Source organism: Melozone crissalis, unplaced genomic scaffold (assembly GCF_028551555.1).
Source record: "Melozone crissalis strain CALT ecotype California unplaced genomic scaffold, PUWL_Pcris_2 ptg000132l_1, whole genome shotgun sequence".
Taxonomy (NCBI): Eukaryota; Metazoa; Chordata; class Aves; order Passeriformes; family Passerellidae; genus Melozone; species Melozone crissalis.
This window is the reverse complement of record NW_026535905.1, coordinates 5,834,299-5,858,220: the sequence shown is the minus strand read 5'-3', so window position 1 is coordinate 5,858,220 and position 23,922 is coordinate 5,834,299. Positions and strand designations below refer to the sequence as shown.

Genomic DNA, 23,922 nt, shown 5'->3' with positions numbered 1-23,922 from the left:
CGCACCCGCCGCCATCTTGCCCGCGGCCGCGCGCCTGGCCCGCGCGGGGCACGCTGGGAACGCGCCGTCTTCCTGGTCCGCACGGCGCCGCCGCAGCACTCTGATCCCGATCGCGGCCCTCGGCGGCTCCGGTTGACTCGGTGAGCGGCTCTGCCAATGGGGCTGCCCTGCTCCGCTGTTACGCCGGTTGTCGGTGCATCTCGCTGATGGCAAAACAGTAGCTCCCAGCGGGACTACAACTCCCGGCGTGCCCCGCGGCAGAACGCGCTTCCGGCAGGCCCAGTCTCGGAACTACAGCTCCCGGCGCGCTCCGCGACGGAGGACAGCTTCGTGTGGACCCCACCTCAGGACTACAACTCCCGCAGTGCCCCGCGGCTCGGGCCCGCCCCGGCGGGGCGCGGTTTCCGTTCGGCAGCATGGCGGCAGCGGTGCGGAGGGTGCGGATCCGGTGCGTCCCGGTGCCACCGGGTGTACAGCGCTGGTGCCGAGCGCTGACCGGGACCGCTGAGCCACCAGCACCCCCTCCACCCCCTCCTCCTTCCCATCCCCCGCCGCCATCCGCCTGGGGCCGGTCTCTGGCGGCGGCGGTGGGCGCCGGGGCGGCGGCGCTGGTGCTGCTGTGGGCCCGGGAGCGCCGCCGGTCCCCGCTGAGCGCCGCCGTGCCCGCCCCGCCGCCTACCTCACCCCGCGCCGCCTTCAACTTCATCGCTGACGTGGTGGAGAAAACGGCGCCCGCGCTGGTCTACGTGGAGATCGTGGGCAGGTACCGGCACCGGGGGATTCCCGGGAGGGATTTCCCTCCTCCCGGTGCAATGCAGCCCCGGCCGCTCCTGAACCGTCCCGGAGGGATCCCGCCAGTGCGACACGCGGCTGCCACACGCCGCTGCCGCTTCCATGTCCTGCGGGGCCGTGTGGCGGAGCTGCGTTCCAGGCTGCCTCGTTGTTCTGCCTGCGAGCAGCACTTGGTGTTTATTTCCCTTTGTGGTCTCTAATTTTCTCACCATCCAGTGCCTGCGGTCTCTTGGAGCATCTCTGCCCCCCAGCTGGGTGGCTGCTGCTTCCAGCTTGGTGTCACCTGTGTGCAGTGTCACCCTCTCTGTCTCACAGTGCGAGAGACATCAGCTGGTGCTGCTCCTTCTCTGGGTTCCTGACCCGCTGGGCTTTTCTTGCTGCTCCATCCCATTTTCCATTCATTTCAGAAATTTGCATTTTTCCTATGCCCTTTGTACTGTGGCAGAGGTTTCTTAAGTAAAAAGCTTTAAAATTCCACACATAATTCTACAGGCTAAACTTTAAATGCTTAATTCATATTGCTAACTCAAGTGAACTCCAAAAGTCTCTATTTCAACTTCACCTGACTACCAGCAGAGGTTGGGGTGATTAACCAGGGCCCTGAGTTGTGAGTCCATTCCTGCTATCAGGTGTTGCCTCTCAGGTGTTTGTTACCTGTTACAAGGCTCTGTGTGTCCCTGCACAGGTCACAGCCCCTCCTGCTCCCACATTCTTCTATTTCTGGTAGGATTGAACCTTTGTGGCTGTTCATGAGCTCTGCATTCCTGCTACATTCATGCACATTCCCCCGTTTCTGCAGACTGTTGGGACAGGGAAGAATTCCCCATTTTGCTGCTCCCTGCTGCCTCCCAGCCCTGTCCCTGCCACTCCTGACCGCGCCCTCCTTACAGAAACCCCTTCCTGCTGCCTCCCAGCCCTGTCCCTGCCACTTCTGACCGTGCCCTCCTTACAGAAACCCCTTCCTGCTGCCTCCCAGCCCTGTCCCTGCCACTCCTGACCGTGCCCTCCTTGCAGGCACCCCTTCCTGGGCCGGGAGGTGCCCATCTCCAACGGTTCAGGCTTTGTGGTGTCCCCGGACGGGCTGATTGTCACCAATGCGCACGTGGTGGCCAACCGGCGGCGCGTGCGGGTGAAGCTGGCCAGCGGTGACATGTACGACGCCGTGGTGCAGGACGTGGACCAGGTGGCCGACATTGCCACCATCAAGATCAAGCCCAAGGTGTGTGTGGTGTCCTGGTGGCCGTGGGGACACCGGGAAGAGGGGATGTTCCATCTGTCCTGCTTTATTGGTAGTGCCAATATTGTGTCTCAGAATTTGTGTTGGTCAGAGTGACTCTGAAATGGGTACAAGCTTCTTTTCCCAGCCTGGTAGTTGAAGACAGAGTCAGAATTCTTCTGTTTTCATTCTCAAGGTTGTTTATTATTTCTGATCTATAACATTCTTTCTCTGACCTGCTGAGGTCTGTCTGGCAGGTCAGATTGAGGCACACTGGTGTTATCTTTTTATACTAAAAACTACCTGTACATTATTTACCATAACTTCCCAATACCTATCACCTATGTTAGACAATGAGCTTCTACTCTAAGCCAATCCAAAAGTGCCACCATCACAGCAGAAGATGGAGGCCAAGTAGAAGAAGGAGAAAGGCTGGACATGCCCAGATTCCTCCTGAACCCCATGCTAAAAACTCCAAAAATCTGTTTTTCACCCTGTGACAAACTGTTATTCTACTTAGACTTTCTTGATTTGTAATACTTCATATTGAGTTTGGTAATTTGCCCCATGGGTCAAAACCAAAAGCACAGGGGTCTTGGGCTCTGCGCCAAGGTCTCTGAGCCCCCTGGGCAGGGCCTGGAGCCCTCCAAGGATTCAGAGGAATTTTCTTGGTTCCAACAGGGACGTACCTTGGCTCGTCTGGCCCCTGCTGCTGAACCAAATGGTGGCAACTGTGGTGTTTCACGCCAGAGCCACTTTTGGCCGGCTGGATGTGTGGTGTTTCACCCCAGAGATACTTTTGGCTGGCTGGATGTTGCAGCTGAGCACATGGATACAAGTCCAGACATGCCAGGGCTCTGGTGGTGGTGGGATGGAGCTTCCTCTCATAGAGGATCTGCTCCTCAGGTTTCTCTCTGCCAGAGAAGCTTTTAGGTGATAGTGAAGGAAAGGAGTCGGTTCTGATGGAGGGTTTGGATCCAGAGCTTTATTGTGGCCCACAGGCCTCTGAATCCAACAACTCCTCCAACAGAACTCCTGGAGTGCGTGGTTGCCCTTTTACCCGAGGGAGGGGAGGAGGGAAGGGGTAGGGAGCCACCAACCAGGTACACAGAAGGAGGTCTCAAGGGACAAAGGACACTTGCATGGCCCAATGCCCCTCAGGGGTAGAGGGCATCCTTTGAATCTGCCCAATCACTCCATGCCCTTCTGGAATGCCAGGACTGACGGACAGTGCTCGGCAGAGGTCAGGGTGGGAAAAGGAGGGATGATTGACACACCTGGGAGGGAATCTTTGGGGGAGACACCGGGGTTCTGGGCCAAACCATGAAATCACACAACACCGCTCTGTCCTTCTGACCATCTCCCTGCCCACAGCACCCGCTGCCCACGCTGCCCCTGGGCCGCTCGGCCGAGGTGAGGCAGGGCGAGTTCGTGGTGGCCATGGGCAGCCCCTTTGCCCTGCAGAACACCATCACCTCGGGCATCGTCAGCTCGGCGCAGCGCGGCAGCCGTGAGCTGGGCCTGGCCGCCTCCGACATGGAGTACATCCAGACCGACGCTGCCATCGACGTAAGGGACGTGGGGACATCGTGGGGACGTGGGGGGTCTGGCTGGTCACCCTGGGATCGGCCTCAGGATGGGGCTTTCATGGTCTGCTCACACTCTGTCTCTCTCCTCTGCTGCAGTTTGGGAACTCTGGGGGCCCCCTCGTCAACCTGGTGAGTGCTGCTGCTTGTCACCTTGCTGGCTGGGGCAGGGATGTGCTGTGTGCCCCTTGCTCTGTGCTCCTCTGTGGGTGCTGGGAGGCTTACTGGAGGGAGGAGGGAGAGCATGAGAGCCCTGTGCAGTGTCTGAGGCAGCTGGAGCTGATGGGGCTTTGGTGGAGATCCCGTAGATCCTGTAGCCTCGGCCCCTGGGTTGTGCTCAGCCTGGGCAGGGATGGGCACAGAGGCAGGACCCCAGGCTGGTGCAATAGTTCCCCTGCTCCCCACAGTGATCCAGGCTGGGTCACTGCTGGCATCCCTGGGATCCCAAAGCCCTTTCCCTGCAGGATGGCGAGGTGATTGGTGTGAACACCATGAAGGTGACGTCGGGCATCTCCTTTGCCATCCCCTCGGACCGGCTGCGGAAGTTCCTGCAGAAGGAGGAGCAGCGCAAGAGTGAGTGGGGCCCTCCCTGCTCGGGCTCTGGGGGAGGAGGGTGAGAGAGGGAAACTTTGGGCTCTGCACTCTTCTTCCTGAGAAGAGTAGGAGAAGTTTTTGGGGCCTCATCTGGTGCCACAGGAAAGCTGTGCTGCTGTTGCCTTGCCTGGTTCTCCTGTGGCACTGGGGAGGGACATTCTCTGTCAAAAATCTGACAAACCACAGTGCAAAATGCAACACCTGGAATGCTGCTGGTGGTTGGAACTGGACTGAGCTGTTGCAGGGGTTTGGAACAGCTCTGGATGCTGCATGCCCTGAGGGCTCAGCCCAGCACTGTTGTGAGCAGATCTCTGTTTCCAGCCATGCCATTCCACGTCCTTTCCCTCCACAGGCTCTTGGTTTGGCAATGCAGAGTCCAAGCGCCGGTACATCGGGGTGATGATGCTGACCCTCACTCCCAGGTACCTGTCCTGAGCTCAGGGGTCAGTCCTATTGTGGCAGGGATGGGATGGGATCTTCCCAACTAACTGAGGATGCCTGGTTTTGGGAGGATTGTCTCCACAGCTTAAGCTTTCACTCTCAAATCTCTTTGTGCTTGCGTTGTGGTTAGAATGTTGGCTGGCTCGTGGGTAAATTGGAAACTTGCAAGTTTCTTCACTGGTAGCAGACTCTGTGAGCAGATAAAAAATGCTCTCCCTCTCCACAGGAGGGTGGAACCAGGTGGGGGTCAGGCTGTGCTCCCAGGGAACAAGGGACAGGACTAGAGGAAACGGCCTCAGGTTGTGCCAGGGGAGGTTGAGGTTGGATATTTGGAAAATCCCTCCTTGAAAGGGCTGTCCAGCCTTGGAATATCTGCCTAGGGCAATGGTGAATCTCCATCCCTGGGGAGATTTAACAGCTGTGTGGATGTGGCACTTGGGGACACGGCCAGTGCTGGCCTTGGCAGAGCTGGGGGAGTGGTTGGACTTGATCTTAAAAGTCTTTTCCAACCCAAACAATTCTGTGAAGTGCCCATTCCAGCAAGCAGGACCTGTGCTCTCACCTCTGGGAGAAGGTCAACACCTGCTCTGGTTCTTTGGCTCTTACAGCCACATTTAAGAGACCTTTAGCTGCCTCATGGGGCTGGAGCTGTGCCATGCTGGGCATACAAACACCTTTTGGGGCTGTGCTCTGCCTTCAGCTGCCTCATGGGGCTGGAGCTGTGCCATGCTGGGCATACAAACACCTTTTGGGGCTGTGCTCTGCCCTCCGAAAGCTCCGGTGAGTTCCTCGTTGCCCAGCAGAGGGTGCTGGTAGCCGGCAGAACCCGAGGGCTGTGGGAGGCCAGCCCAGCCTCCTCCCGTTCCCTGGCCACGCTTGCAGGGCCGGCTCTGTGAGGAAGCAGCGTGAAATTCCTCGGACACGGCTCCGGGCGCGCGGCTCCAGCTTCCACAGAGCCCCCGAGCCGATCCAGGGAGAGCAGCTGACTGCCAGCCTTGTTTGTGCCCAGCAGGAAGGGCTCCCAACAAGGCACTGCTGGCTTTGGAATCGTGTGACTGCCCTGAACACCCTGAGCCTTTCCATCTGGAAGCCTTTCCCTGGCTCAGGAAGGAGAAGCTCTGTGTTAGGCTCAGACCCTGTTGTTCTGTTTGTGGTGGCCAGGCCAGGTCAGAGGCAGTGGGCACAGAGATGTGTGAGAGTCCACAAAAAAATCTGTTTTTTTACTGTGAGGAGGGTGCTCAGAGCCTGGCACACATTGCCTGAGGGTCCTTGGAGATCCTCAAATCCCAGCTGGACACAGTGCAGAGCAGCCTGCCCTGACTGAGCCTGCTGGGGTTGGGTGAGATGAGCTTGAGAGGCCTCTTCCCACCTTTGCTGTGTGAATTGGGAAGGGATGGCAACTTGCCCTGGGCTGTGGGAAAGCACAGCAGAGTTCAGCACAGACCACAGGCACGTGGGGAGCCCTGAGTGGCTGAGCAGGGAGCTGAGAGGAGCAGAGCTGGGCAGGGACTGAGTGTGTGGGTCTGCAGGGACTGGAGCTGATGCAGTGTTTGAGGGAAGAATGCTGTCACTGGAGACATCCAGCTGGAGTGTTGCATCCACTTCTGGATTTCATTCAAGACGGGTGAGGAGCAGCTGGGGAGAGTCCAAAGAGGAGCTGTGAGAGATTAAGTGTTTAAATTTGGTTTAGAAATCCAAAAATCTGTGGGAAAGTGTGAGAAACTGGGATTGTTTAGTCTCTAGGCTCAGGAGGAGGGCTCTGTTGACATGTCTGGCAGGAAGAGGGGCACAGCTTGTGCTGTGTATCCTGCCCAGCTAGGGCAGAGAAGTGAAACTGCAGCAGAGGAGGGGCAGGTCTGACCCCAGAGAGGGTGATGTGACATGAGGATGTGCATCACCACAGCTCTGATCCAGCTGGCAGCTGCTCCAGGGGTTTCCAGCTCTCCCTGGTGCCATTTGGATCCTCATCCTCTCGTTTGGACAGGAGGATGGTGATGTTTGGGGCTGGCAGCTGTGGCTTAGCAGGCTGCAGGGACACAGGAAGGGAGCTTCTGTGCCTGTCCCTAACCCTGTGCAGCTGCAGGGACACAGGAGGGGAGGTTCTGTGCCTGTCCCTATCCCTGTGCAGCTGCAGGGAGTGGGGTGGGAGCCCTCCTCTCCCTCCAGCTCCATCCCTGATGCTGCTGTTCTCTCTGCAGCATCCTGGCAGAGCTGAAGCTGCGTGACCCCACCTTCCCTGACATCTCCTACGGCGTGCTGATCCACAAGGTGATCATCGGCTCCCCAGCACACCAGTAAGTGCTGCCCTGTGCCTTAGGGCTGCCTGGGGGAGCAGCTGAGGGATGGGTTTTGTTCCAGAGCAGCAGGGCTTGGGCTCTACAGCTGAGAGGGGGACCTTCCCCCAGGCTGGCTGTCTTGATGTAGAACCTCTGCTGCACCTGGAGGATGATGATGCCGAGTGTCTGCCTCACTCTGTGTGTGCTTGTCCCCTCAGGGCAGGGCTGAAGGCCGGGGACGTGGTGCTGGAGATCAATGGGACAGTGTCACGGCGTGCTGAGGACGTGTACGAGGCCGTGAGGACGCAGCAGAGCCTGGCCCTGCTGGTGCGGCGTGGCTATGACACCCTGCTGCTGAGCGTCGTCCCCGAGGTCACCGAGTAGCAGAGACCACCCAGCTGGAGCTGAGGGCAGGACTGAGATGTGGCTGTGCTGGCCAGGCAGAGACAGAGCTCGTGCAAGGCTGGAAGGGGCCAGGAGAGGGGCCTGCGCTTGGGTGACTTGTGGTGCAGTCATTCCTCTCTGTACTCAAATAAAGCACTTTTCTAGCGGCCCCCAGGGCCGTGTCATCTCCTTCCCTGGTGGAGGCTGGGCTGTGTGGGACCTTCATCCTCCTGTCAGTCCCCTCGAGGCAGCTGGGGAGGAGCTTGCTGTGCCTCCAGGGTCCTTATCAGTGTTCAAGGTGTTCTGCCACCTGCTTGGAACCCACCTGGGCTGAGATCTGACTCCTCTGCAGGCAGCTGGATTGTGTGATCCCTCTGTGGGTGAGAGCAGCCCTGCAGCAGGTCTGGGACCAGCATTACCTCCCTGGAGTGCAGCAGTGCTGGTATGCCACAGCCATCTGGTCACATCCCTTCTGCTGGGAGCTCTGCATCTGCTCCAAGCCCTGTGTCCACATCCTCTCACATCTGTGCAGCAGCCTTCCAGGCTGTGGTAAATTGGTATCTGTTGTAGTGTGCTTGTGACGGCTGAGGTGGCATCTCCTGGCCCTGATACCTAGGAGGGCTGAAGATGGCCCTGATGTGCAGGAGGTCTAAGCACGGCCCTCAGGTCCAGGGGGGCTGAGTTTGGGAGCCACAGCCGGGGCCGGGGCTCTGTCTGTCCCGCCCCCAGCTCGCTGTCAGTGCTGGAGCTCTGCTCCCACACACACCCGGCCCCTGGGGACAGCTGGCGGCCATCGGGGAAGGAGCAGCCCCGGCTGTTCCTCGCCTTCCTGGAAGAGCAGCGGCCAGGGCAGCCCGGAGCAGCGGAGGAATGCGGCTGTGGGGCCAGGCCCTGCCCGTGACGGCGCTCCCGAGCCCCGGCTCGCTGCTTTGGGGCCATGAAAGAAGCACAGTTCCTCGGGGTACTGCGGCAAGGGGCGGCTCTGCCCTGAGAACAGCGCTCCTTTCAGCAGCCCCGGCCCCGCCGGAGGAATTCGCTGCCCCGGCCAGCGCCGCCGGCCCGGGGGAAATGGCGGCGTGTCTGGCATAGCTGCTCGGCTGGGCTGACCGCAGCGTTCCGGGGCCGGGCCAAGGCCTGCCCCCTCCTCCTCCCGGCTGAGGGCAGTGGGGCAGGGCCGGTGGGGTCAGAGCAGCCAGCTGAGGGGGGAGAGCTGGGCTGGAGCTCCCTGGCCCTCGTGTCACATCCCAGTGTCTCCAAAGGCCCGGTGGGCTGTGCTCCCACACGAGTCGAGGCAGCCCCGCTCTGCTGTGGGACCTTGTTCTTGTGGCTCACGGTCCTGTGGACCTCAATCCCCAAGGGTCACACCCCCAGGGATTCCCTGTGGACCTCAATCCCCAAGGGTCACAGCCTCAGGGATTTCCTGGGGACCCCAATCTCCATGGGTCACAGCCCCAGGGATTCCCTGTGGACCCCAATCCTCAGGGGTCACAGCCCCAGGATGGGATTTCTGCTCGGTAACATTCACCATGGATCTGGTGAGGTGGAACCAGCTCTTCCCCACATCCCTGCTCCTCAGTTCCTCCCCACACGCTGCTGTGGTGCTGCTGCTGGTCCCTTCCTCTCGCCCACCTGGGCTTCCCTCAGAGGACCAGCCCTGGCTGAGGAGGGTGCTGGGGGCTGCTGTGGGGCCAGGGCTGTGTGGATGAGGCATTACAGGGACCAGGGGACGCTCCCACACTGTGCCAGGGTGACCAGCCCTGCAGAATGAACTGTGCCACCTGCTCCTAATCCCAGCCCAGAGACGTGCCAGCAACCATTGGGAAATAGAACTTACAACTTTATAGAGGAAATAAAATTACAACTGAGGGACGGGGTAGGAGCCACCCCTGGGCAGCACTGTGGGCAGAGACACCTGCACCATCCCCGGGGGGACCAGGGGCTCCTGGGGCCCTGTGTGGATGGTGGGCTCTGAGGCCAGCTGAGGGGATGAGCTGGAGGAATCAGGGCTGAAGGGAGTTGGGGTGCAGCTGGTTTGGGAGGGATGCAGGACCTCCCGGACTGTACCCATGTGCCGCAGCCCAGGGGATGTGGGCACGCTCTTCTGGCCAGTGGTTGGGGTGGCAGCCCCAGGCTGGGAGGTGCAGGTGTTGATGCCTCCAGCACCAGCCCCACCAAGGTGGGCAAGGGCAGCTGGTGGCGAGTCCTGGGCAGTCCCCGGCAGGACACAGTGGCAGCAGCACTGGGCATCAGGCCTCCCTGCCGGTCTTCCAGCAGCTTCCTCCCAGCAGTATGGGGTGAGGGAGGGAGATGCCTGTCTCCCCAGGCCCGGGGCTCTATGAGATCTGGTTGTTGAGCTGACCTGGGTACTGCTCAAACCGCTTGTTGGCCTCCTCGCTGAGTGCATCTCCTGTGGGCAGAGGGTGTCAGCTCTGGTGCAGTGCATCCCCTGCCAGCACCTTCCACTGTAGGTGCCCCCCCCAGCAGCACCATCCTCATGGCTTCCTGCAGCCCTGTCACTGCCCTCCACCCTCACCCCCATGCCATGCTCCAGGCCATTACCAATGTGGCAGCTGTGCACCCAGATGCGGTGCCCGTCGTACTTGCAGTTGCATTTCATGGCATTGTTGGTGAAGTCACTTTCTGCCACCTCGAAGTTGGGGTTGATCACGACCTGTGGGGCAGTGACAGTGAGACCCCAGCCCCACAGGATGTGTCTCCCCAGCTGTGGTGGGTGTGCTGGAGAGCTCCAAGGAGCCAGTGGCTGCTGATGTGGTGGGGTGGCCCTGTCCTTGTGCACCATGAGCAGTGCTGCTCAGAGTTGGAAAACCCATGTGGCAGCGTGTCTGAGTGTGTGGGCACAAGGACAGGCAGTGCCAGCACACCCACTGAGCTCCAGTGGGAGAGAGGGGTGGGTGGCTGGAGCGTGTGAAGGGCTGAGGTGCAGGGAGGGTGGCAGGCAGGGCTGGGCAGGGTCAGGTGCAGCACCTGCAGGATGTAGTTGCCTGGCTTGACGTCAGTGATGTCGATCCACTGGCAGTCGATGTCATGCCGGTACAGGTCCCAGCAGCCCACGGTGATGCCCTGCTCCCCAAAGTTGGCACACTCGTACCTCTTGGCCACGTCTGCAGGCAGGAGGAGACACAGCTGGTCCCTGCTGAGACCCCCAGCCTGGCCCCACCATGGGGACACAGGCAGGGACAGTGCTGCAGGGCCCCATGTCACCCACCTTCCTCGCACTCGGTGTCCTCCAGGCAGAAGCTGGCCTTGTGTCCCTCGGCCACCTTGGTGCCATTGGGGGTCAGGATGTCGTAGTGGGTGAAGATGTCCATGCTGTGGTAGTGCCTGTGGGAGGGAGCCTGCTGCAGACTGCCCTGCCCTGCATCAGCCCCCGGCTGCCAGCAATGTCCCCACAGCCCCTGCTCTGAGGTGGCAGCACTGTGAGGTTGGGCAGAGCTGTGTCCTGCCCTGGAAGGGGACACAGCTGTCCCCAGCCAGCTGGCCCATGCAAGCAGAGGGCTCAGCTGCAGGGCACAGCCTGCATTCCTGTCCCTGCTCTCTGGAGACCCCAGCCCCAACACTGCTCATCCAGGATCAGCCCCTAAGCCAAACCAGACAAAACTGGATGCTGAGCACCAGATTTGGGCGATGCAGCATCACCCTCACCCGGTGTGGAGGGATAGAATGTAAGAGAATAGTGCAGAAGGTAATCTCACGCCTGGGGAGTTGCAGCTGTACTAATCACCAAAGATTAGGAACAGGCCTGCCCTTAAATAGGCCACAGCTGTGTCCAATAAGAAGATGAGTGCTACAAAAGAGTGGGTTAGCTGGGTGAAGAGAGAGATGGAGTTTGTTGGTTTTGCTGTGAGGAGAGTTGGAGTTTTTTAGTTGTGCTGTGAAGAAGAGTTGGAGTTTGCTGGTCGTGCTGTGAGGAAGAAGGAGTGAGTGCTGCAAGGAGATGCCCATGAGAAATCACCAAGAAGGTATGGGACGTTTGAAATAAAATGACAACAACCCAGTGTCACCCTCATCCAGCATCACCCTCTCTCAGTGTCATACTTGCACAGTGTCGCTCTCCTTCAGCGTCACCCCTGCCCAGCACCCTCCTCACCCGGCCCATTGCAGCAGCACCACCCTCTCCCCTCCCTGACCCCCAGCCCTGTCTGTCCCCTCCCTGCCATGCCCCACACGCACCGGTGGCACTCGTGCCAGACCCAGGAGTGGCGGCCGGCCTTGGGGCGGAAGTCGGCGCGGCCGCGGTTGTGGATCTGCGAGGAGAAGCGGAGCAGGCGGCGGTGGCCGTAGGGCCAGTTGGCCAGGCGGGCCGAGCTGGCCAGGCAGTTCTCCTCAGCAGCACAGTACAGCATGTGCAGCGGCCTGTCCTCGATGTACGCCGTCTCCTGCACCAGCGGCGCGTGCAGCAGCAGGTCCGAGGCGGCTGGGGACAGGCGGCTGCTCAGGGACGGGCCCTGCTCTCGGCAGGGATGGGGCAGTGCCCAGGGCTGAGCCAGCCAGGGGGCAAATGTGCCCTCTGCATTGGCTGGGCATTGGCTGACCCCTGACCTTCAGCTGCAAACCCCACTGAGCACAGCTCCTGGCCAGCAACACTGGTGTCTACAGAGCCCACTGCCCACAGAGCCCAGTGCTCAGAGTCTATACCTGCAGACCCTACTGCCTGCAGACCCCAGTGCTCAGAGTCTATACCTGCAGACCCTACTGCCTGCAGACCCCACTGCCTGCAGACCCCAGTGCTCAGAGTCTATACCTGCAGACCCCACTGCCTGCAGACCCCAGTGCTCAGAGTCCATACCTACAGATGCCATTGCCCACAAACCCCACAGCCCACAGAGCCCAGTTCAGAGTCCATGCCTGCAGACTGCACTTCCCGTAGACCCCACTTCCTGCAGACTCCACTGCCCACAGATCCCAGTGCTCAGAGTCTATATCTGCAGACCCCACTGCCCACAGACCCCAGTGATCAGAGTCCATGCCTACAGATCCCACTGCCTGCAGACCCCACCACCCACAGACCCCAGTGCTCAGAGTCCATATCTGCAGACCCCACTGCCCAGACCCCAGTGTTCAGAATCTATACCTGCAGACCCCACTGTCTACAGAGCCCACTGCCCACAGAGCTCGCTGCCCACAAACTCCACCACCCACAGACCCCACTGCCCACAGACCCCAGTGCTCAGAGTCCATGCCCACAGATCCCATTGCCTGCAGACCCCACAGCTCAGAATCCATACCTCCAGATCCCACTGCCCACAGCCCCTCTCTTCAGACCCCCCAGCACAGACAGGCCCCCCTGCAGCCCCCATTCTCTCAGCTCACTCTCAGAGCAGATGACGCCCGCAGCGAAGCGCGTGCCCGTGTTCCTGCAGCTCAGGCTGGCGCTGTGGTGCTGGCAGTGGCTCAGGGACATCTCGTGGCCGGCGCACTTCACCCCGCTCATGACCATCTCTGTCACGTTGCTGGCGTCCCAGTACCACGTCTCCTGGCGAGGGGGTGAGGCAGGGTGGGTGCCAGGGCTGGTGGCTGGATTGCCCAGGATCACTTATACCCGGGCTGCAGCCAAGCCCCCCACCACAGCTGCCCACAGGGGTCCGTGTCCCTCTGTCCCCATCTGTCCCCATGCAGCCCCAAAGTCGTTTGGGAAGTGCTGGCCTCAACAGGGCGTCACCAGGGCCCTCCTCTTTGGCACCTACCGTCACAGCATGCAGGGAATAGCCCAGGCCGAGCTGACGACAGGCCACCATGGCCTCCTTGGTGGTCCAGCCATCGCTGCAGACCGTGCCCCACTTACTGCCTCGCTTCACCTCCACGCGGCCCTCAAACTCTGTCCTCCCGCCGGCCAGGCGGATCTGCAGGGAAACCCTGGGGCCGTGAGCGGGCACCCCACGCTGTGCCACCTCCTGTGTCCCCTCCATCCCCATCCATCCTTGTCCCCAGCCCCGTGAGCAGTGGTGGTGGCTGCTGCTGCCCTGGCCAAGCTGGTGCTGGCACCTACTTGTAAGCCGTGGTTAGCGAATCCCAGCCCCAGCTGGCGACAGGCCACCATCGCCTCGAGGGTGCCCCAGCCTTCTCCGCACACCAGACCCCAGCGGGGCTGGTCCCCGTCGCCAGCCCCCACCGCCACCTCGACCCGCCCCTCGAAGCGGCTCCGGCCCCCGCTCAGCCGAATCTGCGGAGAAAAGCGGTGGCAGCGACATCACCGTCACAGGCGATGCTCCCCCTGCATGCAGGGCTGTCCCCAGCCCCTGTCCCAGGCTGTGCTGCAGTGCCTGCACTCAGGGGACTGAGCAGAGCCAAGCACAGCTTAAGTTGCCAGCTTGGTGGATTTGGGGACAACAAATGGCTTGTGAGTTCGGGAATTGTCTCACCAGCTCAGGGAAAACAGTTCATTTTGAAATGGCACCATTTCAGAAATGACACGTGTGAGAGAATTAAAGATCATTAAAAAAAGCTCAAAGTGGATGAAACAATGGGCCAGGGCAAACAGGAACAAGTGGCTCTATTTGCTTGTTTCATCGCAGGTAAAAAAAAAAAAAATCTCTCTTGGTTATCCCATAGTGATTTTTTTTTTCTGGTGTTTCTGCTGGGGAGTGGGCACAGGCTGGCAGCAGGAAAAGCAGCAGGGAGCAGCACCCACAGAGCACCCATAGCCTCCCCTCCACCCTCTTCCCCACAGGGATTCCCACCCACAAAACCAAAACCCCTGAGCTCCCAGGACAGGGTGAGAAGTGTGGGGTGCAGAGGAGGAGAGATGGGGTTCCCATGGGTCTGTGGGCCTTTCCCAGCCCCCCACTCTGAGACTCCACTGCTGGGAGCCCCCCAGAGCCAGCAGCCCCCCGTGGTGCACACCAGGTTCTCGTAGCCCATGTAGGGGATGTTGCAGCGAACAGCAGCATCCTCCGTGTGCTTGCAGTCCTCCTGGGTGATGTTCCTGAAGGGACAGTTCCACAGGGACTTCTCGGTGCCCCGGCACTGCACCTCATTCAGGTGGATGGGGCCTGTCCCTGCAGGAGGACAGCAGAAATCAGGGCCCTGTCACACAGGGATGCTCAGGGCTGTTGGCACATTTCTCTTCCCAAAGAGTTTTGAGATTCACATTCTCTGAACCTCAGAGAAAGGGAAAACACAATTCTTAGCACTTGCTGTGCTTGTGTTGTGCCAAAGTAGAAGGCAATCTGGAGATTGTTTACCCAAAGTGATGATGTTTTATTTCCTTGGCCTATCAGGGCCAGCTCTGTGTGTGTGTGTGTGTGTGTGTGTGTGTGTGTGTGTGTGTGTTGGGACTGTCGGGTGACAGCCATGAGACTCTGTGCAGTGTGAGCAGGTGTGTTCAGAGTGAGTGCTTGGCAGATTCAGTTTATATGTATATGTATATAATATAGTATAATAAAGTAATTCATTAGCCTTCTTATATCTGTGGAGTCAGATGCCTCATTCTCTCTCCCCTTTGATTTCCAATACAGGGCCACCCATGTCCCCAACACTGCCCTCTCTTTTTGGCAGGTCTGAGGGGGTTGGACACTCCAGCTTGAGGCAGTGTGGTTGAGTGGCTGTGGTCCCACTGGGATGCTCCATATGCATCCCAGTGCTCACAGGACACCCCAGCCAAGCAAAGCCTGGATAAATGCCTCATCCTCAGCTCCAGGAGGAGATGCCTGGTGCTGCAGCAGCCACAGGGCCTGCAAGGCCTCCCTGGCAGTCAGCTGCCTAAGATAAGAAATGCCTAGTCATGGTGACTGGACCAAAAGAAGCCCCTCTTCGACCTTCAGACCCTTGTTATCTCTCTGTAAGACAACAGGTCACTTTCACCTCGACCCTTACTATTGGACTGTTTCCCAAAACCCTACACCCTATAGAAACCCTCATTTCTGCACTGTTCAGCAGAAAAGCTGTCACTGTCACCCTTCACAGAAGCTGCTAATAAAGACACCTCTGTGGAACCCTGTCACATTCACATTTCCTGAAAAATCCCTTCACCCTGGATTGTTCTCCTGGGAAGCCTCAGAGAAAATGAAAACAATTCTTATCTCATTTGCTTCTCCTGTGTTGTGCTCATGTGGAATGTGTTTGGAGATTGTTCACCCACAGGTGATTGTTTCATTGGATTCTGCTGGGAGTTGTTTTCACTCTTTGGCCAATTGGGGCCAAGCTGTGTCAGGGCTGTGGAAAGAGTCAGGAGTTTTCATTATTATCTTTTTAGCCTTCTGTAAGTGTCCTATCTGTATTCTTTAGTGTAGTTTAGTTTAGTATTCTTTAATATAATATAGTATCATAAAATAATAAATTAACCTTTTGAGAACATGGAGTCAGATTCATCATTCCTCCCCGTTACCTTGATTTTTTAAGATTTTCTAAGCCTTCTGATGTTTACATTCTTGTAACGAACTTTCTCACACACTTTCTGTAAATAACTTATTGTTTTGCATTCTTTTATAGAAGAAATTTAATAAACTGTTAGTTTGTCCAGTGCCATTGGAGAGGTGGCACTTTCACCCTCCAATGCACTGTGACTTTTAGAATTTTATAAATGTTAGAGTCAGAAAATAAACTTCCCTTTTTTACCTTAAAAACAAGTGTATGCACATCATGAAATAACACAAGCACTGTCTGTCAATCCTGGAATTCCAGAAGGGCACTGAGTGATTGGCAGAATTCAAAAGATGCCCTCCACCCTGGAGGACATTGGGTCATCCAGGTGTCCTCTGTCCCTTAAGACTACCCCCCTTACCTGGTTGGTGGCTCCCTACCCCTTCCCTCCCCTTCTCCCTGGGGTTCAAAGGAACAGCAGCTACGTGGTTCAGGGAGCTCTGCTGGAGTTGTTGCTGAGTTCAGAGGCCTGTGGGCCAGGAATAAAGTTCTGGATCCAAACCCTCCATCAGAGCCGACTCCTTTCCTTCACCATTGCCTTAAAGCTTCTCCACCAGAGGTAAACCTGAGGACCACCAGAGCTCCTGCATGCCTGGACTTGTCTCCATGCACCCAGCTGCAGCATCCAGCTAGCCAAAAGTGTCTCTGAGGTGAAATCACCACACTTGCTGCCTTTTGGTCAAGCAGCAAGGGCCAGACAAGCTCAGGCACGTCCCATTCTGGCTCTATTGGTAATTATTCCAATAGTGGAGCTTAGCAAGTGTCAGGACCCAGGACATCCCTCTGGTTGTCCTGAGCAGCCAAAACCCCTGCCAGGGTTCTCAGGGACCCTGGCACAGAGCCCAAAACACATATGGTTTTGATTATGACCCCTGGAGCAAATTACCAACCTTGTATGAAGATCAGCAAGCCACAACAGTTTAAGTAGAATATTAGTGAAGTTATCACGGGGTGGAAAAGTAGATTTTAGGGTTTTTGGTATGGGGGTTCAGGAGGGAAGATGGAGGGAAATGGGTGTGTCCAGCCTTTCTCCTTCTTCTTCTTAGCCTCCATCTTCTGCTGTGATGGTGGCACTTACAGATTGGTTTAGAGTAGAAGCTCACTGTCTAACATAGGTGATAGGTATTGGGAAGTAATTGTAAACATTGTATACGTAGTTTTTAGTATTAAAAAACCCCACTGGCTCTGGGGGCAGGCAGAGTGTCTGGAACTGTCTTGCTGAGCTGACCTCGGCAGGGCAGGAGAAAATTTTTTATAAATAAGATAAAATAAACAACCGTGAGACTGAGAAATGAAGAACCCTGACTCCTTCTTCAAGTGCCAGGCTGGGAAAAGAGACTTTCCAACTTTTCTCGTGGTCACTCTGACCAGCTAGAGATCCCAACAAGAAAGACACCTACAGCAGCTGGGGTTGGAGAGACCCCCAAGAACGCCATGCTGTAATAAATCAACCCCTGTACCCTGCCCAGCAGGCTCACCTTGTCCCATGCGTGCCCCGGTGAGGGCCTCCTTGGCGCTGCCGAAGCCCAGCTCGCGGCACACCACGCTGGCCGACTGCAGGTTCCAGCGGTCGTCGCAGATGGTGCCCCACTCGCTGCTCCTGAGCACCTCCACGCGGCCCTCGCCCACCCTGGCGCCGCCCTTCAGCCGGATCCGGGGCTGTGGGAGCAGGGACAGGGCTGGGACAGTGTGGGGTGGCACACACAGCGCTGCGATGTGCAGGGACAGGACACCGTCCCCACCTCCCGCTCCGGAGCTGGTCACCTGTCAGCACCCAGGACATCCCTCTGGCTGTCCTGAGCAGCCAAGACCCCTGCTAAGGATCTCAGAGACTGTGGGTTTGATTATGACCCATGAAGCAAATTACCAACCTTAGATGAAGAGCTGCAAATCATGACAAATTAAGTAGAATGATAGTGAATTTATCACAAGGTGAAAAAGTAGATTTTGGGGGTTTTAGAACGGGGATTCAGGGGAGCAAGATGGAGGGATCTGGGCGTGTCCTGCCTTTCTCCTTCTTCTTGGCCTCCATCTTCTGCTGTGATGTTGGCACTTACAGGTTGGTTTAGAATAGAAGCTCACTGTCTAACATAGGTGATAGGTATTGGGAAGTAATTGTAAACATTATATGTAGTTTTTAGTATAAAGACATAACGCTGCCCTGGGGGCAGAATGCCTTGGACTGTCTTGCTGAGTGGACCTCGGCAGGACAGGAGAAAGAATTTTATAGATAAGAAACAATAAACAACCTTGAGACCGAGAAATTAAGAGCCCTGACTCCTTCTTCAAGAGCCAGGCTGGGAAAAGAGACTTTCTAACTTTTCTTGGGGTCACTCTGACAAGCTAAAGAACCCAACAGTCATCCAGCAATCTGCACACCTGCAGAGCCCAGAGGACAGAACCTGGCCCAGGGTGGGACACTGTCCTGCTGTGGGCCACCACACACAGAACTCATCCCCATCCCTGCAGGGCTCACCTGGCCCTGCTGCTGCTGCTGCTGGCGCTGTTTCTTCTTGTGGGCACTGCCAGTGTTGAAGAGGGGCCCTGGCACGCAGCTGACCACGGCGGGCATGCCCGAGCTGCAGGCTGCTGAGGAGTTGCCCCGGTAGAACTCGAAGGAGCACATGGACAGGTGCACCTCTGTCCCCGTGCAGGACACCGAGTGCAGGCGGTAGTTGAGCTGCTGCCGCTCTGTGAAGAGCCTGTGAGGGGAGAGCAGCCCTGAGGCACGGCCAGAGTGACCAGTGGCAGTGGAGGTGTCACCAGCCACCCTGCCTGCAGCTGTATGCGCTGGCTGTGCCCCTTGCCGTGTCCCCAGGGTGACACACGGTGCCTGCCAGGCAGCCACCCCTGGCCAGGTGCCTGTGCCACACCCCCAGCAGCACGGGGACACACGTGGGGACACTCCTGCCTCTGGCTCTCCATGGAGCCATTTACCTCTTCTTGGGCCCTACGTCCTCCCTGCACTTTTGTTTAGGCTGAGATTTGGAGGCCAGCCTGGAAAATAGAAAACAACCATCACAAAGCCTGGGATCTCAGGCTGTCACCTCTGCCCTCAGCAGTGACACAGGGAGCACAGCCGGCCCTGGCTTCACTGGAGGCTGAACTGGGCACCTAGGCACCCAGGAAAACTCATGTGCATCCCCTTTGTGTCACACAGGGGTGCAACAGCATCATCTGCTGCCAGCAGTGTGACACAGCCACACTCCACAGCAAAGATGCAGTTTCCTGCATGCATCCCACCAGGAAACTGCTGGATGCAGCCACATCCTGCTCTGCCTTGTCACAGACCAAAAGATCAAACACCAGCAGCCACATTTGATCAGTGGTTGTGTCTGTGTCCTCATCCAGACACCATGCCACCACTGTGCCATGTCCCCAAGGTGCAGGACACTCAGCAAGCAGCACAGGCAGCCCCAGGGTGCTTGCCCTGGGCCCATGGGGCATGGTGGGACTTGCTGCAGGCTGGCAAGGACTGCTGCCAGCGAGGGAAGCAGCCCTGGCACAGGCTGAGCCATGAGGGGAAGCTGCTCAGCACACACAAGGTGCAATCCCAACATCCTCAAATGCTTGTTTCCCTCGGGGAGGAAGGTGCTGAGCAGAGCCAAAACCCCAGAGCCCACAAGGAGTGAAGAGCAGAGTGACCCAAAGGAGGGCAGGGGACTGCCAGCCCCAGGGACCAGGCAGAGCCAAGCCTGGCCACTGTCCCTGCAGGCCAGCACAGGTTGGTGTCAGCTGCACAGGACACAGCACAGGGCTGAGATTCAGACAGCCAGAGGGCATCAGTGCCCACTCACACTCAGGAAACCACATCTGGATCCTGCACCTGGATCTGGGCTCCCAGGACAAGAAGATGCCACGTGTGTGGTGTGAGCCCCAGGGAGAGCAGCCAGACAGAGGCCTGGGAGGAGATGGGGGTGTGGGACTGTTCCAGTCCCTGAGCTGGGAGCTGTGAGGATCCTGGCTCCTCCAGCAGGAAGAGGAAAGAGGCATGACTGACAACAAAAGGTTCAGGCTCAGGGTAAGGAAAACCTTTTGCCCATGAGGGCTGTTCCATACTGGAGCAGAGACCGCAGGGCTGCAGAATTTCCATTCTTGGAAGGTTTCAAAAGCCAGCTGGATGAAATCCTGGGTTTAACCCACAGCTGGCTCTGCTCCACACAGGGAGTTGGACCACGACTCCCAGAGGTCCCTTCCAGCCTGGATTAGCCTTGTGCTTTCATATGACTGTGGCTGTGCAGCCCCAAATTGATCAGCCCCTACAAAAGTGTGGCTCTCAGGGGCCAGTTCCTGCTCAGGGCAGAGGGACAGGACTGCAGCCTCATGGAGACACAAAACATTTCTCCCAGAGCTGCAGGGGAAGGGGCAGTCAGCACCAAAGCAGCCAGGAAACAGCACATTGGAGCAACCAGGACCTTTGGGTGACAGTTGAGGAAACCCATGGGATGACCTTGAATTCCCATCAACAGCTGCAGGAGCTGGCAAGGATGACTGCAGGGGACACAGACCTGGGAGTGTCACGGCAGAGCTCACAGTGGGTGTAGGGCACATTCAGCACCAGGGAAGGTGGTGGGACTGGGGCTCAGGAAAGAAGTGCCATGCCCCAGCCCAGAAAGGATGGGCTCTGGCTCACTGTATCCACCAACAGATCCAGCAGCAGGGTTCAGGGATGGAGGGAAAAGGCAGCCAGACCATCCCCTGGGCCTGGCAGGAAGGCAGCAAGGATGAGGAGGCAGAGGATGAGTGGGCAGACCCCAAGCAGATGTGGCACTGAGGGCAGGAGCTGCCACACTGTGCCCATCAGCACTGCTGAGCACAGGCTCTGGTGCCCATCCTGCAGGGAATGGAGGGTGCACAGCCTTTCCAGCATCCCCAGCGCTGCTTTCTGCAGAAAGCAGCCCATTTCCACAGCCCTTCCTTCCCATCCACCAGGAGAGACAGCTCTGCTCCGAGGCCTCCTGCTGCCCTCCCAGGGTGCCAGGACTCCAGCCTGGTGTGCAGGACAGGGCTGCTCTGCCTGGAGCATGACCAGCCTGGAGAGAGATTGTCTTTTGTGGGGAATGGGGGACCCCAGCACGCCCAGGCAGGTGCTCTGGGGTGGGGATTGTTCCACAAACAACCCAAGCCTTCAGTCTGCTCCGTCCGGATCTGTTTGTGCCCAGATCCATTCTGACAGCAGAGACTGGTGGGGCTGGACAGCCCAGCTCTGCCATGGCTCAGCAGATGGGGCCCTGGCCCCTTACCTGCTGCCCAGCCTCGGGCCCTTGGTCCTGGCTGCTCTCCTCAGCCTCCTGTGGAGCAACACCAGCTCAGGGCACACACAGTGCCAGGCACAGCATGTCCCTGCCCCTTGTCAACCCACGGTGTGGCTGGAGCATCCCCTGATGGCTGCAAACCTCCCCTTGGGCTGGGGACAGCACTGCCAGGGAGAAAAAGCACTCCCCTTTGCTGTAGGGTGTGTGGTGGCCACCCCACGGCCCCCCAGCTTGGTTAGCAAGTGCCCAGATGTCCAGATGGGGCTTGGACTGGCGAGCAGCAGGGTGGGAGGGATTTTAGGAGCCACAACACCCAACAGCACAACCTGTGCTGTCCCCCCCGCATTACCCCATGCCCTTGGCACCATCCCCATCCCTGCTTGGACACCCCAGCCCTGTGTGCTCCCTGCCGGCCTCACTCACTCACCTGTAGAAGTTCCTGTTGACTTTTTTCTCTGCCGGGAAGCCCATCATGCCGCAGACCACGCGGCTGTTGTGGCTGTCCCAGCCCTGGTCGCAGATCTGTGCCCAGCCGTCCTTGTAGCGCACCTCCACGATGCCCTCTGTCACCGGCAGCTGCCGCCGCCCCCCGGACACCACCGGCCGCAGCCGCACCTCCTCCAGGTGGCTCTGCTCGGTCTGCAGGGATGCGGTCAGCCCCGGGTCACCTCCCATCCCATCGCTCCTTCTACTGCCAGCCCACTCCCAGCGAATCTCCAAGGATGGAGGAGAGGGGTCCCCAAGCATAGATGGGGCACAGGCACAGCCAGTCCTGCACTCCTGCTGGCCACATCTGATGGCCCTGGGCAGCCAAGGATGGAACCTCATGCAGAGAGGAGCTCATTGCCTCTTGTCCCCTTGGGTCCCCAGGTGCATCTCCAGGGACCACAACCAGGAGAGCCAGTTGTGCTTTCCTGCAGCCCCAGGGAGAGTTCCCAGACTGCCCCACACACACCCAGGGTGCTCTGTGGCATCCCAGAGAGAGTTCTCAGACTGCCCCACAGACACCCAGGGTGCTCTGTGGCATCCCAGAGGGAGATCCCACACTGCCTCAGACCCAGGGTGCTCTGTGGCATCCTGGATGTCACCAGCTGCTCTGGCCAGCTCAGCAGCCCCCTCACCTCGATGACATTGGAGTCCTTGAAGCCTGGGATGCGTTCATCCTTGCAGACCACACCTGCATCCTCCTCGTGGCTGCAGTCGCTGTTCCCCCAGCCCCGGTGTTTGCAGTCCCCGATGCTCTTCTCGTTTCCAACACAGTTCACATTGTCCAGCCAGATCCGCCCTGTCAGACACAGCCTGGGGGTGAGGGGGAGCCAAGCATCCCCTGGGAGCAGGGAATGAGCCCTAGAGAATGGCCAGGGATCACACAGGTTACAGCAGCAGCTGTAGCACAAAGCTGAGGCCAGTGAAATGCCAGGAGTGAAATTCTGTGTGACATTCACATTCCCTGAACGTGATTCCTTCACCCAGGGTTTTTCTCCTGGGAAGCTGAAAGGCAGCGAGAAGCCTCAGAGAAAAAGGAAAACAATTCTTATCACATGTGCTTCTCCTGTGTTGTGTTCATGTGGAGATTTTTGTTTACCCACAGGTGATTGTTTCATTGGATTCTGCTGTGAATTCTTTTGACTCATTGGCCAATTGGGGCCAAGCTGTGTCAGGACTCTGGAAAGAGTCAGGAGTTTTCATTATTATCTTTTTAGCATTTTGTAAGTATCCTTTCTGTATAGTGTAGTACAGTATTCTTTAATATAATATAGTATAATATAGTAATAAATCAGCTTTCTGATAATATGGAGTCAGATGCATCATCTCTCTCTTTGTCAGGCTTGCCTGAATTTGCCCCAAACAATAGTTCTGGGTGGGGGTCTGCAGATGTGGAGCATCCACCTCCCCAAGGAGCTTCTCTGCCACACAGAAATCTCCCACACGTGCACACCTGAGCACACAATCACTGCTGGTCACTCTGCAAACACAGACCCTGCCCCTTGCAGAGATGCCAGGGCTGTGCCAGGAGGGTGCTGTGCCCACCACCCCTCTCTTACCATGCACACCTGAGCACACAAACACTGCCAGGCACTCTGCAAAGACAGAACCTTCCCCTTGCAGAGATGCCAGGGCTGTGCCAGGGGGATGCTGTGCCCACCACCCCTCTCTTACCGTGCACACCTGAGCACACAGTCACTGCTGGGCACTCTGCAAACACAGAACCTGCCCCTTGTAGAGATGCCAGGGGGATGCTGTGCCCACCACCCCTCTCACCATGCACACCTGATCACACAATCACTGCTGAGCGCTCTGCAAACAGAGAACCTGCCCCTTTTAGAGATGCCAGGGTTTCTGTGCCCGCCACCCCTCTCTTACCGACTCCTTTGCCGTACTTGGCGCTGTGTGCCCAGCCGGTGGCAGCCACGAAGCCGAGCTGCCGGCACAGCACGTGCGCGTTGCCCAGCGTGAAGTCGTCGTCGCAGATGGTGCCCCACTCGTCGTTGTAGAAGACCTCCACGCGGCCCTCGTTGTGCTTGCGGGGGTACCCGGCCAGGCGGAACCTCAGCTGGGGCCCGGGGGGGTGTGTGGGGCCCGGGGGGGTGGGCTGGGCACTGCCCACCCACAGCCAGGCACTGCCCAGCAGCACCAGCAGCTCCGGCCATGCCCATCTGCCGCAGCCCCCCATGGCTGTGTGGCCCTGCGGGGACAGACAGGGTCAGGGATGTGCTGTGTGAAAAATGCGTGTATTTTATGATTGGCTTTTCGCAAATATTGAAATGAATATTATATGTGTTGTGTTAGAAAGTTATGCTGTGTTAATTCTCTGAAGTACTGTGTTAAATATAGTTTTAGGTTATAAAAATTGTTAAAATAGAAACTATGCTATGTAGGATACTTTTTTTAAAGAGAGGACTCGCAGCGAGATAGCAGCCACAGGACACCTGAATCTTTCAGAGAAAAAGAATTTATTGCCCTCTTATCAGAAGAAATGAACTTCCCACCTCGAAGGC

The 23,922-nt window shown here is 57.9% G+C and overlaps 2 protein-coding genes across 3 annotated transcripts; one reads left to right on the top strand and one right to left on the bottom strand.

Annotated features, from left to right (window-relative positions):
• The first annotated feature begins 114 nt into the window (after window positions 1-114).
• HTRA2 (HtrA serine peptidase 2) lies at window positions 115-7,454 on the top strand. Its single transcript, XM_054293315.1, has 8 exons — window positions 115-763; window positions 1,807-2,011; window positions 3,383-3,577; window positions 3,694-3,726; window positions 4,059-4,167; window positions 4,541-4,610; window positions 6,828-6,923; window positions 7,124-7,454. The coding sequence occupies exons 1-8, from the start codon at window positions 417-419 to the stop codon at window positions 7,287-7,289; spliced, it is 1,221 nt and encodes a 406-aa protein (XP_054149290.1). The 5' UTR covers window positions 115-416; the 3' UTR covers window positions 7,290-7,454.
• Window positions 7,455-9,207: 1,753 nt separating this feature from the next.
• LOXL3 (lysyl oxidase like 3) lies at window positions 9,208-23,597 on the bottom strand. Of its 2 annotated transcripts, XM_054293308.1 has the most exons (13): window positions 23,288-23,597; window positions 22,045-22,208; window positions 21,351-21,562; window positions 18,145-18,370; window positions 17,147-17,327; window positions 14,151-14,305; window positions 13,297-13,470; window positions 12,621-12,783; window positions 11,481-11,724; window positions 10,516-10,631; window positions 10,275-10,411; window positions 9,849-9,960; window positions 9,208-9,696 (listed from the first exon to the last, which is right to left on the bottom strand). In XM_054293308.1, the coding sequence occupies exons 1-13, from the start codon at window positions 23,595-23,597 to the stop codon at window positions 9,623-9,625; spliced, it is 2,268 nt and encodes a 755-aa protein (XP_054149283.1). In that variant the 3' UTR covers window positions 9,208-9,622. The 2 variants fall into 2 exon arrangements, with proteins under 2 accessions (XP_054149283.1, XP_054149284.1); XM_054293309.1 differs by lacking the exons at window positions 13,297-13,470; window positions 14,151-14,305; window positions 17,147-17,327; ... (2 more) ...; window positions 22,045-22,208; window positions 23,288-23,597 and adding an exon at window positions 12,995-13,145.
• Between the last annotated feature and the right edge of the window lie 325 nt (window positions 23,598-23,922).

What these genes read in the sequence shown, in the direction of transcription:
- HTRA2 (XM_054293315.1), top strand. Translation starts at nt 417, where the DNA reads ATGGCGGCAGCGGTGCGGAGGGTGCGGATCCGGTGCGTCCCGGTGCCA. An exon ending in CCATCAAGATCAAGCCCAAG is followed by an intron (nt 2,012 to 3,382) that starts GTGTGTGTGGTG and finishes CCCTGCCCACAG; the next exon opens with CACCCGCTGCCCACGCTGCC. An exon ending in GGGGCCCCCTCGTCAACCTG is followed by an intron (nt 3,727 to 4,058) that starts GTGAGTGCTGCT and finishes CTTTCCCTGCAG; the next exon opens with GATGGCGAGGTGATTGGTGT.
- LOXL3 (XM_054293308.1), bottom strand. Translation starts at nt 23,597, where the DNA reads ATGGGGGGCTGCGGCAGATGGGCATGGCCGGAGCTGCTGGTGCTGCTG. An exon ending in AGGACTCCAATGTCATCGAG is followed by an intron (nt 21,563 to 22,044) that starts GTGAGGGGGCTG and finishes GCATCCCTGCAG; the next exon opens with ACCGAGCAGAGCCACCTGGA. An exon ending in GGTGCACAGCTGCCACATTG is followed by an intron (nt 9,697 to 9,848) that starts GTAATGGCCTGG and finishes CTCTGCCCACAG; the next exon opens with GAGATGCACTCAGCGAGGAG.